The sequence below is a fragment of the Aptenodytes patagonicus genome, chromosome 26, assembly GCF_965638725.1.
Source record: "Aptenodytes patagonicus chromosome 26, bAptPat1.pri.cur, whole genome shotgun sequence".
Taxonomy (NCBI): domain Eukaryota; kingdom Metazoa; phylum Chordata; class Aves; order Sphenisciformes; family Spheniscidae; genus Aptenodytes; species Aptenodytes patagonicus.
The window spans coordinates 1713987-1727245 of record NC_134974.1 but is presented as its reverse complement, the minus strand read 5'-3'; the positions used below and the strand labels follow the sequence as shown (position 1 = coordinate 1727245).

At 47.2% G+C, this 13259-nt stretch overlaps 1 protein-coding gene and 2 long non-coding RNA genes across 3 annotated transcripts; all 3 read right to left on the bottom strand.

The window, feature by feature from the left end:
* Positions 1-1392: 1392 nt before the first annotated feature.
* Positions 1393-2756, bottom strand: LOC143171050 (uncharacterized). Its single transcript, XM_076359802.1, has 2 exons — positions 2682-2756; positions 1393-2190 (listed from the first exon to the last, which is right to left on the bottom strand). The coding sequence occupies exon 2, from the start codon at positions 2167-2169 to the stop codon at positions 1684-1686; it is 486 nt and encodes a 161-aa protein (XP_076215917.1). The 5' UTR covers positions 2170-2190; positions 2682-2756; the 3' UTR covers positions 1393-1683.
* Positions 2757-4805: 2049 nt separating this feature from the next.
* Positions 4806-6025, bottom strand: LOC143171117 (uncharacterized). The gene is made up of 2 exons (XR_012997138.1): positions 5962-6025; positions 4806-5396 (listed from the first exon to the last, which is right to left on the bottom strand). It is a non-coding gene; the product is annotated as an uncharacterized LOC143171117 (long non-coding RNA).
* Positions 6026-10632: 4607 nt separating this feature from the next.
* LOC143171121 (uncharacterized) lies at positions 10633-11825 on the bottom strand. Its single transcript, XR_012997139.1, has 2 exons — positions 11779-11825; positions 10633-11221 (listed from the first exon to the last, which is right to left on the bottom strand). It is a non-coding gene; the product is annotated as an uncharacterized LOC143171121 (long non-coding RNA).
* Between the last annotated feature and the right edge of the window lie 1434 nt (positions 11826-13259).

The window sequence follows — 13259 nt, the reverse complement described above, 5'->3', positions numbered from 1 at the left end:
TAGGGGTTTGCTCACGGTTTATCCTGGTTGTGGAAATCCGCCGTTACATTGTTTAACACATACTCAGCAGAGCAGAAATGTTCCTCTAAGCTCTCTGGAGCGTTAGGTATAGCGGACTTCTTCTCTTGCCAAATGTCTCCGGTCTCTGATTTAAAAAACTTATCCTCACGAGGTAAAGCATTCATAAAGGCTTTGGTCCTTGATGTTCCAGGTGTCAAACCTCTCCAGGGCTGACAAAAGCTGAGAATAGAATAGAATAGAATAGAATAGAATAGAATAGAATAGAATAGAAATGAAATGAAACGAAATGAAACGAAATGAAATGCAACGAAACAAAATGCAACGCAACGCAACACAACACGCTTTGTTCTCGTTTCCCCATTATTGCTGCCATTTCTCATCCTCAGGTTAACAGGAATTTCAAGCTTGAGCACAGCAGGAAGCGTAACCAGTCCAGAGGCTTTGTGCCTTTTGTGGGACTAGGAAAAGGAAGAGGAAATGAAACGTGCTGTGATTAGTCACAGGACAGAAAGTTGGAGGCCTGGGGCAGCAAGGGAAAGTGAACGTATGTACGTGAGGACAAAACCACTGCTATGGACAGAGAGCCTTCCTGACTCAATACCCAACTGCAGAGAGGTGAAGAACGCCTAAGGAAAAGAGTTTGTAATGCAGCTGCCAAGGGTCGCGTGAAAATGAGCCGTCTCTTTGCAACGGCAACAACTTGAATGTAGGTCAGTAATTAACTGCTCTCTGCATCCTCTTGGCAACTTTTCCTTTTTAGCAGCCTGGTCCTCTGTAATGACAATTTTCTCCGTAACCTATAAATAACTAATTCCAATTCCTTAGATACCAACTGGTCATTTACTAGGTACTAGCAGTGCCCGGCTCATCCAGCCTATTTCCCATGCCTGCCCTGGGATGGATGAGTCATGCTGGGGAACCCTTCTCTCATTTTACACGGTAGAAATTGTTTCATGGAGGGTGTTCCAAGGCAGGTTCCAAACCCTGCAGGATTTGCTTTGTTTTGTTTCTAAATATAGCAGCGGCTTTTAAAGATCACGTCTGCAGTAAAAACATGACTGTGCAGGCCAGGCCCCTGGCTGTAACTCTGAAACCCCCGTGGCATCTGCTGAGCTCAGTGCAAGTATTCGTTTCCCCAGGAATTAACCCAACGTGTTTCTCCTAGCCTTCTGCATGCGGTGCAGCGTTCCTGGCGTCACTGGTGGGTGCCCTGGGCATTTTCCTTGACTTTCATGTTTCCTTGGCGTTCCTCCTACTTTAGCTATTTTCACCAGGGATTAAAGCACGGCTCTAAGACCACGAGAAAAACCAGATGCCGCCAGACAAGCAGATATGACGGAGCGGTGACCAAAAACATCCAGAACTGTTAGGTAGGCTTGAAACATAATTTTTATTGTCTTGCTGGAGAATGAAGCAGCAAAGCAAGAAAGAAACTATTCCCAGCGGACAGTGTGCTTTGCATTGGCAGAAGGAAGATAAACAGCTCAAAGGCTCATTAAACCGAGAGGCTTCATGCGAATGCCACACTACCCTCCAACCGGTTTAGAAGTGTGTGCTTGCAGAGAAGCGGCCGGGCTGGCAAGCGAAGAGCAAGGAGACGAGCTCGAGGCTTTGGGTGAGGAGCGAGCCGGTGGGTCCAGGTGCCGGGGCCGGACCCTGCTGCTAGTACTTGGGGTATGTCGACGGCAGCTTGCCGATGTTCTTGGTGTACTGGGGGCAGTAGGGGGCTGGGGGGCAGTAGCGTTTCACGGGGGGGTAGTAGCACTGCACGGGGGGGCAGTAGCGCTGCACGGGGGGGCAGCAGGGCTGCACAGGGGGGCAATAGGTCTTCACGGGGGGGCAGCAGATCTTCACGGGGGGGCAATAGGTCTTCACGGGGGGGCAGCAGGGCGTCACGGGGGGGCAATAGGTCTTCACAGGGGGGCAGCAGGTCTTCACAGGGGGGCAATAGGTCTTCACGGGGGGGCAGCAGGACTTCACGGGGGGGCAATAGGTCTTCACAGGGGGGCAGCAGGGCGTCATGTAGTTGCACTTCTGCACAGGCTGCTTCTGGATGGTGGAATGGCAGGAGGGCCCTGAGTCGTGGCAGGAGGAGTGGGATCCGTGGCAGGAGGTTTCGTGGCTGTGGCAAGACTCGCGAGAGCACATCTTTCTGGAGAATGGGCAAAGCTGTCAGGAGCAAGAGATCAACGTGGTGAGAGGAGCCCCCGATCCACTTCTTACATTCCCTCCCCTTTTTGGTTTTCATAATATTTGTCTTGAGCTCCCCGGCAAACTGTTTCTCTCTTTTTGCCTGCCTAATCCCGACCGAATGCCCCTTCGACCCTGCCTAATCTGCAGGGCTTGCTCTGGCAATCGCTGTCTGAAGCTAGGTCCCTGCAAGCCGATGCAATGAGCCCCATGAGCCACTCCCAAACCCCATCTCCCTTGTGAAACAGCACGGAGCTTGTCTCACCCGAGGATCCCTTTGTGTGCCTTTGCTGCACCTTCCCTGGTGATCCCCATCCCTCCGTCCGCCGTTCACCATGCCTGCCTCAGAGCACCGCAAGGGTGCAAGCAGAGGGCATTTAGCAAAGTCCCAGCTCCCAGGCAGTCCATGAACCCTCTGGTGGAGGTTTCTTCTCTCCCAGCACAAACAGAACTAGTAAAATTGGTCTTACCCTTTTCAGCTACAGGGAGAAGTGTCTGGAAGCGATGGTGAGCGACTGAGGAGGACTGGGCTGAGCGATCTTTTATATGGCTCCAAAAGATTATCTCGGATGTGAGACACCTCTTTGCAATGACAATTTAATTATTTCCACACTCAATCCCGCAGATGTTTGCGCTATCCTATTTTTAGCGTTTCCTCTTTGACGCGCTGTATTTCCTCCCGTTTGTAATTCCGAATGCATTTCCAACAAGGATTTTGGAAGGCATTTCTCTCCCATTTCCTGGAGACCGACACTAATCTCATAGGTGTTACTTAGCTTGTGAATGGGCAACTGGGATTACATCAGTGACAGAAAGACGTCTTTACGTCTCAGAAATGCTGACTCCTGGGGTAGGCCTACCGTTTTGTGCAGGTGACAGCTCAGGGTTTTAATTTACATGTTGTTGAATGCCAAGAGGAAATGGGATTACCAGCTGCAACTCACGGGTATGGCATGATGCTGGGAACTCTTGCATGATCTCTTCCATCCCCTGGTATGGCGAAAACGGAAATATTTCTGATTCTTCACGTGTTCCTTGACTTGCCAGATGATTTGCATGACCCCATCAGATTGTGCCACGTGTATCAAAGGTTATTCGGTACTTAAGATCAGAGAACAATGTCTGGCGATGAGCTCTGTACAACGTCCGAGTATGTTAAGTTTTGCTGTCCCTTGGTTTCTCTTTCCCTTCACTGATTTCTTACACTCTTTTCCCCTGACCTCACCTGCAGAGATGTCTGGAACGCAAAGGGTTCAGAGGAAGGGAGCGTATGAGCTGGAGTTTGAGCAAATCTTGGGTTCTGTCACCAGTGGCAAAATTACGGGCACTGAACTTGGATTTATAGTCCTGTTTGACTCAGTCCTTGAAGCGTAAGAAAATGAAACCCATGACTCATCAGCTTTGGAAAATGTTACCCACTAGAGCAATTTGCTAACTGCTAATGAGGAGCTCTCTCTAACGTATGGGTTTCTTAGAGCTTTTCTTCAGGTTAGAGGTGGTATAATGGCTTGTGGTGAGTTTTGTGTAGCAAGGGAGGATTGCATGAATCCCTCAGGGACATTTTGTGACTCAGTTGCGGGTCCAAATCCAAGAAAGGCTGCAGCTGCCCAGTCGGCGAAGCCGGTGCTTGTGTGACACTTCTCCATTCCTCCGTGCTTTGGCCTGGACCATCACACCAATGTTCCTCCAAAATCTTTCTACCTCCTCAACAGCCTTCCAAAACTGGGGTGTCCTAGGCGACACCCTCCCAAGAAACGTTTCTGAATCTTTCAAGTTCAGATCCTGCTAAGGAAAACATGATCTCTAAAGAGTTATCATCCATTGCTTGCAGTTCTTTCAGGGGAGTATATGAGGGAAGCCCAATCTACGGTGATGAAATGTCATTTTTAGAGCAATGTGGGGGTTGATACTTGCTCGGTTACATTCAGCAGTGTTTGGTTTACAAGCTCTACCTAGTAGCATACTGTGGTGTTCAGATCTGTGCTCTGCGAGTGCACGAGAGTCTTACACGAGATGGACCTTCTCCGGGCTAACGCGTTTCTCCGCTCTGAAGTATATACTAGTGACAAGCAACACTGGAATATGAAAAAGAAGTTTGTGACTTCTGTTTGGAGAGGCTCAGAGGTATTAAGGTATTAGAAAATATGTATATGCCCAAGTTCTGAAGTTGAGCTTGGAGGAAATTATTGCATGTATTGAGTAAGAATATTAGCAACTATGAACTACTTATTCCTCTTTCATTTAATGAGCTATGCTTGTCCCCAAAACCAAAGAGTTTGCATTCACTTGTCCTCGATCCTGTTGTTTGCAAAATGACGGAACAAAACTCTGTGTAGACCAGCTCATTGTCTGGTGTAAGCAGGGGAAGCTTTGTTCTGCTCAGCCCTTTAGGTCCTCGTGGATTTTTGGTAGGTGAGAAGTTTTTCCTCTACTGACGTGTCTGGTTTCTTCCCAAATGAACATGGGAATTGTTGTTATTGGCCACCAAATATTGGGACACTTTGAGAATATGAGGCAATTGGACTGAAGAATCCCGAAAAAAATAAAAAAGTCTAAAGGAAAAAGTGCCTAAAGAAATGGAAAGACAACGCGGGTCTCATGAATTGTAAGATTTATTGCTTCCCACACCCAAATGAGTCTGAAACACAAGTGCATGGCATAGAAAGAGTCCCAACAGTAATTATGCACGGAATAATTAGAAAGGACATTTCCTGGATAATTAGAAAGACTGACACCTTGAATGACTGTTAGGGGAACACTTCATCCAGACCAGCAGTGAGGCACACGGCAGAAAGCCAGGGATTTCAGTAAGGATGAGGCCATCCACGGCCACAGCGTCCAAGGGAGGAGCGAGCCGGTGTGTCCGGGTCTGGGGCCAGATCCTGCTGCTAGTACTTGGGATATGTCGGCGGCAGCTTGCAGATGTTCTTGGTGTCCTGGGGGCAGTAGGGGGCTGGGGGGCAGTAGCGTTGCACGGGGGGGTAGTAGCACTGCACGGGGGGGCAGTAGCGCTGCACCGGGGGGCAGCAGGGCGTCACGTAGTTGTACTTCTGCACAGGCTGCCTCTGGATAGTATAATGGCAGGAGGGCCCCGAGTCGTGGCAGGAGGAGTGGGATCCGTGGCAGGAGGAGTCATTGTCGTGGCAGGACCTGCGAGAGCACATCTTTCTGGAGTATCGGCAAAGCTGTAGGGAAGAGCGAGAGAGAGAGACCATCAATTGGGCACGGCTGCCCCACTGTAACCTCCTGCATTTTCCTTGGTTCTTTTTCTGTAGTGGTCTGGGAAATTTAGTTTTCCTCTGTTTTGTCATATGTGGGATACCTTGACCCTGAACGTGATACTACCCTGTCTTTTGGGGGATGTTCTACGATGGTCTGGCTCTGGTGGGCATTTCCCTACCAAGATGCTACTGTTGGCTTTTTCAGGCAAAATTTCCTTCTAAAACTGTACTGACTTGCCTGAGACATTTCTCCCTCCATCACCAGCTACTTTGGGAATTAATTCCTTGCTGGGTCCAAAAGACTCTGTGTCTTGGTAGATTTGGTCCTTCAATTAGTCCTATTTTTCTGTCATCCCATCTGCTGTGAGCAAACCACGAACACTCTTTGTGTAGCTTACATGTTCAGGTACCCAGTCACCAAAAATAAGAAATTTCAAAGACAAAGTTAATGTCTAAATGCAGAACTAGTCAGTTAGAATTCCTATGTGAGCTCCTGCTGCTCAATAGCAGATAATATAATCCAACTTACCCTTTGTTGGAGCAAGAAGAATAAGAGTGCCGAGAGCTGATGTTGAATGAAGGAGGAACAGGGGATGGCGAACTTTTATATCTTCCAAAGGGCTGTCCAAGAAATTATGCATCTCTTGGCAATGCTGACAATTAATTAAGTAGTTACGTTCATATCTATCTTCTGTGTCTAGTTTTTAGTATTTCCGATTTGACACAGTCAGGAAAAACAATTATGACTTTTTCCCTAACATGTTAATAGGCAATGGATTTCCCAATCTGCTTTATAAGGGAATTTTGAAGGCAGTTGCATATTTACATATTAAAAACGAACCTAACCCTAGAGTTATTAAGTGATTTATTGTTGGGCAACCACTATTGCATCAACGTACAATTCAAAAGTGTTGACTCCTAACCTGCATGCTGCCCCTTGGTCTGCATGGCAGACTCACATTTTGATTGATATGTTTTTTTCGTGACACAAGAGACTGTAATTAACAGCCACAACTCACATGGACTCCACTTACAGGGAAGTTCTCTTGACTAGCTCAAACGCACCTCTACGCCTCAATACCGGAGATGACGCTAGAAGGACATCCCCAATTCCAATATTTTCATGCCATTTGTGAGCCCACCAACCATTAGATTTTTTTCCCTTGTGTCATGATATTATCCTGTTTACATTCCTCCTAGAAGAAGAGGATTTGAAATCCTAAGCAGGAAGGATTTGTGCTGGGAAGCTATCACCTATTGGCAGCCTGTTTTCAGATCCCAAATTGCTTCAGGCTCCTGTCTTAATTAAGCAGTTTTGTAATTTTTACTCATTGCAGTGCTTCACTATTTACGACTGAGTTTCTCTCACAGTAGCCCAAGTCTTTACTTTAGGACAATGAAATGGGTAATTGTTCCTTTCCTGTGACTTTTATCCAGGAGGGTGCTGCAGAAACGCCTTGGGATCATCCCATGGGCAAGTCCTGATGCAACTAGAACAAGGGGGTCCTAAAAGTTGCTTATCGAGTTCACAAGGGAGCAGCTGTCCCTATTGAGAGGTCTTCATATCTTTCAGGGTTTATTTTATTTATTGAGGGAAAATGTGGGCCCTCTCCAGAACAAAACGGAACACCTGGTTACCTGGGACATGGAGAAGACGGAGGTGCTCAATGACTTTGCTGGTCTTCACCAGCAAGTGCTTGAGCCTCACCGCCCAAGCCACAGAAGGCAAAGGTGGGGACTGGGAGAATGAAGCACTGCCCACTGTGGGAGAACATCAGGTTCGAGACCATCTAAGGCACCTGAAGGTGCACAAGTCCATGGAACCTGATGAGATCCATCTGTGGGTCCTGAAGGAACTGGCGGAATGCATTGATGATAACTTCCTTCTCCAAGTGGTAGAGGAGCCAACGAGGAGAGGTGCTATGCTGGACCTTGTTCTCACCAACAAGGAGGGGCTGGTGGGGAATGTGAAGCTCCAGGGCAGCCTGGGCTGCAGTGACCACGAAATGGTGGAGTTCAAGATCCTGAGGGCACCGAGGAGGGCGCACAGCAAGCTCACTCCCCTGGACTTCAGGAGAGCAGACTTGGGCCTCTTCAGGGATCTGCTTGGTAGAGTGCCATGGCAGAAAGCCCTGCAGGGAAGAGGGGCCCAGGAAAGCTGGCTAAGATTCAAGGATCACCTCCTTCAAGCTCAGGAGCGATGCATCCCAACAAAGAGGAAGTCCGGCAAAACCGCCAGGAGGCCTGCATGGATGAACAAGGAGCTCCTGGACAAACTCAAACACAAAAAGGAAGCCTGCAGAGGGTGGAAGCAAGGACAGGGAGCCTGGGAGGAATACAGAGAAATTGTCCGAGCAGCCAGGGATCAGGTTAGGAGAGCTAAAGCCCTGATAGAATTAAATCTGGCCAGGGACATCAAGGGCAACAAGAAAAGATTCTATAGCTATGTCGGGGATAAAAGGAAGACGAGGGAAAATGTGGGCCCTCTCTGGAACGAAACAGGAGACCTGGTTACCCAGGACACAGAGAAGGCGGAGGAACTCAATGACTTTTTTGCCTCAGTCTTCACCGGCAAGTGCTCAAGCCTCACCGCCCAAGCCACAGAAGGCAAAGGCGGGGACTGGGAGAATGAAGCGCCGCCCACTGTGGGAGAACATCAGGTTCAAGACCATCTAAGGCACCTGAAGGTGCCCAAGTCCATGGGACCCCATGAGGTCCATCCACAGGTCCTGAAGGAACTGGCAGATGAAGTTGCTAAGCCACTAGCCATCGTATTTGAGAAGTTGTGGCAGTCCGGTGAAGTTCCCCCTGACTGGAAAAGGGGAAACATCACCCCCATTTTTCAAAAGGGAAAGAAAGGAAGACCTGGGGAACTACAGGCCAGTCAGTCTCACCTCTGTGCCTGGGAAGATCATGGAACGGATCCTCCTGGAAGCTATGCTAAGGCACATGGAGGACAGGGAGGTGATCTGAGACAGCCAGCACGGCTTCACCAAGGGCAAGTCCTGCCTGACGTTATAACCTAGTGGCCTTCTATGATGGAGTGACTACATCAGAGGACACGGGAAGGCCTACAGACATCATCTATCTGGACCTCTGTAAGGCCTTTGACACGGTCCCCCCACAACATCCTTCTCTCTAAACTGGAGAGGGATGGATTTGATGGGTGGGCTGTCCAGTGGGTGAGGAATTGGTTAGATGGTCGCATCCAGAGGGCAGTGGTCAATGGCTCAATGTCCAGATGGAGATTGGTGACGAGTGGCGTCCCGCAGGGGTCCGTATTGGGACCGGTACTGTTTAATATCTTCATCAATGCCATAGACAGTGGGATCGAGTGCACCCTCAGCAAGTTTGCAGATGACACCAAGCTGAGTGGTGCGGTCGACATGCCAGAGGGACGGGATGCCATCCAGAGGGACCTGGACAAGCTTGAGAAGTGGGCCCGTGTGAACTTCATGAGGTTTACCAAGGCCAAGTGCAAGGTCCTGCACCTGGGTCGGGGCAACCCCTGGTATCAATACAGGCTGGGGGATGAAGGGATTGAGAGCAGCCCTGCCGAGAAGGACTTGCGGGTACTGGTGGAGGAAAAGCTGGACGTGAGCCAGCAATGTGCTGAAGCTCACAGCCCAGAAGGCCAACCATATCCTGGGCTGCATCAGAAGAAGCATGGCCAACAGGTCGAGGGAGGGGATTCTGCCCCTCTACTCCACTCTGGTGAGACCCCACCTGGAGTCCTGCATCCAGCTCTGGAGCCCTCAGCATAAGAAAGACACGGACCTGTGGGAGCGGGTCCAGAAGAGGGACACGAAAATGATCAGGGGGATGGAACACCTCTGCTCTGATGAAAGGCTGAGAGAGTTGGGGTTGTTCAGCCTGGAGAAGAGAAGGCTTCGGGGAGACCTTCTTGCAGCCTCTCAGTACTTAAAGGGGGCTTCTAAAAAAGATTGTGGCAGACTTTTTAGCAGGGCCTGTTGCGACAGGACAAGGGGGAATGGCTTTAAACTAAAGGGGGGTAGATTCAGACTAGATATAAGGAAGACATTCTTTATGCTGAGGGTAGTGAAACACTGGCACAGGTTGCCCAGAGAGGTGGTGGATGCCCCATCCCGGGAAACATTCCAGGTCAGGTTGGACGGGGCTCTGAGCGACCTGATCTAGTTGAAGATGTCCCTGCCCATGGCAGGGGTGTTGGCCTAGATGACCTTTAGAGATCCCTTCCAACCCAAACTATTCTATGATTCTATGATTCTGTTTTCATGTCAAATTTTGGGAAAAAAAAATTTGCTACTCTGCAAGCAGTTTTTTGTGATGCTAATTCATTCTGAATTTGAAAATACATCCTGGGAAACCATGGTTTCATGTTCTGGTTGTGTTTTTTTAATTTATTTTTCAACGCCATGATTCGGAAAAAAAAAAAATTAAAAAAGTCTTTTAAAGCTAGCTCTTGTTTTGGAAAATCTCACCAGCAGCGTTCTGAACAGCACTGCGAGTTATAAGTAACGTCGAAACATTTCATCTAGGTTGATAAAGTAAGTTTTGGGAAGGCCCTTACGTCACTTCTGTCACGTAGAGTGCATATGTGTCACCCTTTTCTAGTTACTCTAAGTTAATAATTTAAGCTGAAGCTAGTTGTCGAGCTCTTTGTGAAACCAATGCAGAGAAGCAGGCACTGGCAGAAGGAAGCAAGCGATCCTGTTCTAGAACAGATGTCTCAGCTAGATGGGCTGGTGGCTGGGAAGATAAGGATAGTCTTAGGTTGTAAAAAGCAGAGAGAGGTTTAGCATTTATTTTTAAGTGTGTGCATTTTTCATTGAAAACAGTAATTTGAACTTCAGTGAAAGAAGGAGGGTTAGAGAAGCCCTCCAGGAGCCTATTTGCATTTATTAGACACCTCAAAACATTTGTAATTCTGAGTCAGAGTGACAAACGAAGTATTAGGTGCTGCTGAAGTAGGAAACTGGGAAAGACAGTCCTAGGCTAAATATGGTACAGATGAGCTCCCTGTGTGCTGTCCATAAATGCATTCATCTCCCACAGAAATGCATCGGGAATGACTGGCTTTCATTCATTTTGCAACTTTAGGATGTGGGCATTTTGTGATAAGTTTGAGAAGAAAAGAATGAGAAGCGGTGACTAAGAAGTCAGAGGTAAAGATAATTCTCAAGTAAAGAGGTCAAAGAATAAACAAATCATAAACAACTTCTATTTTTGGAAATGAAATTTTATTGTCTCATCTACAGGTTTTGGAGGTTGACATATCACATGTAAACCACTACCAGCAGAAATCATTCCCAGCCTTTTGGAAAAGAACATAAGCTGGATCTTGCATGCTAAATAAATTAAAATACATCAGATTTATATTTTGAAGAAAATTCTAATCAGAGATGAGATATTCAAGGATTCACGCAAACCAAAAATGGGAAAAGAGATCCAGTGATTCAAACTTTAGGCATTGAGAGCATCCAAGGGAGGAGCGAGCCGGTGGGTCTGGGTGCCGGGGCTGGATCCTGCTGCTAGTACTTGGGGTATGTCGGCGGCAGCTTGCAGATGTTCTTGGTGTACTGGGGGCAGTAGGGGGCTGGGGGGCAGTAGCGCTGCACGGGGGGGCAGTAGGGCTGCACGGGGGGGCAGCAGGGCTGCACAGGGGGGCTGCAGGGCGTCACGTAGTTGTACTTCTGCACAGGCTGCCTCTGGATGGTGTAATGGCAGGAGGGCCCCGAGTCGTGGCAGGAGGTTTCATGGCTGTGGCAGGACCTGCGAGAGCACATCTTTCTGGAGTATCGGCAAAGCTGTAGGGAAGAGAGAAATGGTCATGCTAGTACAGCGGCCCCAATGTACGTGAGCATACCTGCATTCTCTAATTTGCTCTGGAATTCCCTATTTTCTTCTTAATGTCTAGTTCTTCAGGGATAAGAAAGCGATTTCAATGCTGATTAGCTATTGGGAGATGATTTATATCCCCCACTAAAAACATGACCTTTTACAGATGCAATTTGCTTTTCAGAGGAAAATTACTCAAAATTGCCCATATGCAGCCCCGGACCCTCCAGTGCCTTCTACTCAAACACTTCGAAGTGTCTTTTCCATTAAGTCCTCTGACTGTCCTCTCTCTGTATTTTCCAATCTTTCTGCTGTTTTGGTTCGGCTTGAGCCTCTGCCTGCTAAGTCTATATCCCACTTGTCATTTGTGTTAATAAAACAGCTTTTGGGTAACAAGAACTTGGTCTCTGGCATGACCGAGGTCCAGAGGTGAGGAGTGAGTATCATACTCCAACTCTACCAAAGCTTGTATGAAAGCAGCTGGTTTCATAAAGAAACTCAAGAGAAATAGAAAAATTGCACTTACCCCTTCAGCAACAGGAAGGAAGGTGTATAGAAGCAGAGAAGCGAATGAAGGAAACGGGGATGAGAGACCTTTTATACTCTTCCAAAGGGTTATCTGGGACATGAGACATCTCTTGGCAAGTGTAACCTAATTACATATCCCAGCCCATTTCTATCCGCTGTATTCAGCTTCCGACATTTTCCCTTTGATGCACTGTGCTTTTAGCACTGTAATTGTCCCATAGGTTATTAATAGCACTCTAATTCCCTCACCTCCCTATGAAAGAGATTGGAAGGTATTTCACGCAAAGTGACGCCAATACCTAAGAAACTAATGCATCTGGTCATGGACAACAAGTATCAAGCGGAAGAGACGTTTGTAATTCAGAAGTACCAATTCCTCAAGCTGTTCCGGGATGTCACATGGACCAAGAGCTAAATATGATCAACACCTCCATGTGAAAGAAAAATGTTTACTAATGTTAACTCATGCGGATTATATTTAGCGCAGGAATACTCTAGCTGAATTACCCAATGGTACTGGGTATTTTAAAGAGACATTCGGCATTAGCCCAAAGATGTCCTTCACTGATAATTTCAACCTGTCTGCATGGTGTGTCCTATCAAGGATTTCTTTTATTCTTGTTATAGATGGTGTTTTAGTCTCATTCTGCAATATGGTGTTGATGGTAGTGACATCAAATCCCAGAGCAGAATGGTTTGAGGTGAACCCACCAGCCTAAGTCCTGCTCGCACTCCCAGAGGTGCAGTTATTCTTTGTTCCTCTTTTCCTCTGTCCTTCTTTAATGTACTTCTAATTCTTTTCCCAGGATTTTAAATAAAACCTGTCTTTAGTTTACTTTCTAGAAATTTTTAGCAGTTGACGTTGTGAGAAGGTGGGCCATGTGCCTCCCTCCATAGTAAGGTGAAATCTTTAATTTCACAATAATGTTGAAGATGATATTTGGACTATTAGCTGGGACAGAGCGCTAAGTATTGCTGTCCTGCTTTCAGTACTCAGCCATGGCATCTCTGCAGCTCTTATGGAAATATGCATTAGACAGGGCTGTAGCTCAAGAAAAAATAAACAAAACAGCGTAATGTGGTAGAGGTAGATGCTTCTGAGCCTGGATTTTCCCGTGAATCACAGATGAACTTCGGTCTTCCTTTCTGTGACTACGTACAGGTCATTCCCATCTAACGCAGCAATTACATTTTCTTGTCCCATAAAAGGCAAGAATGTGTCAACACTGGGATGGATTGTGGATTAGACGTCAGGCACAATTGATTTTGGGTGATGCTCTACTGACTCACAGGGATCCCTCAAACAGGTCCATTCAGATCTGTGCTTCAGTATCACAATGTACAGAACAAACCTATAAATACTTTGCTGCAAAGTTTTATTTAGGCTGTAGTTAGACAGCGCCTTTAGAAATCTTTGATTGTCATATGAAAGAGAGATGGTAAAAATGAAAAAAGTGTGTCAGATGTAAATACGGGGAA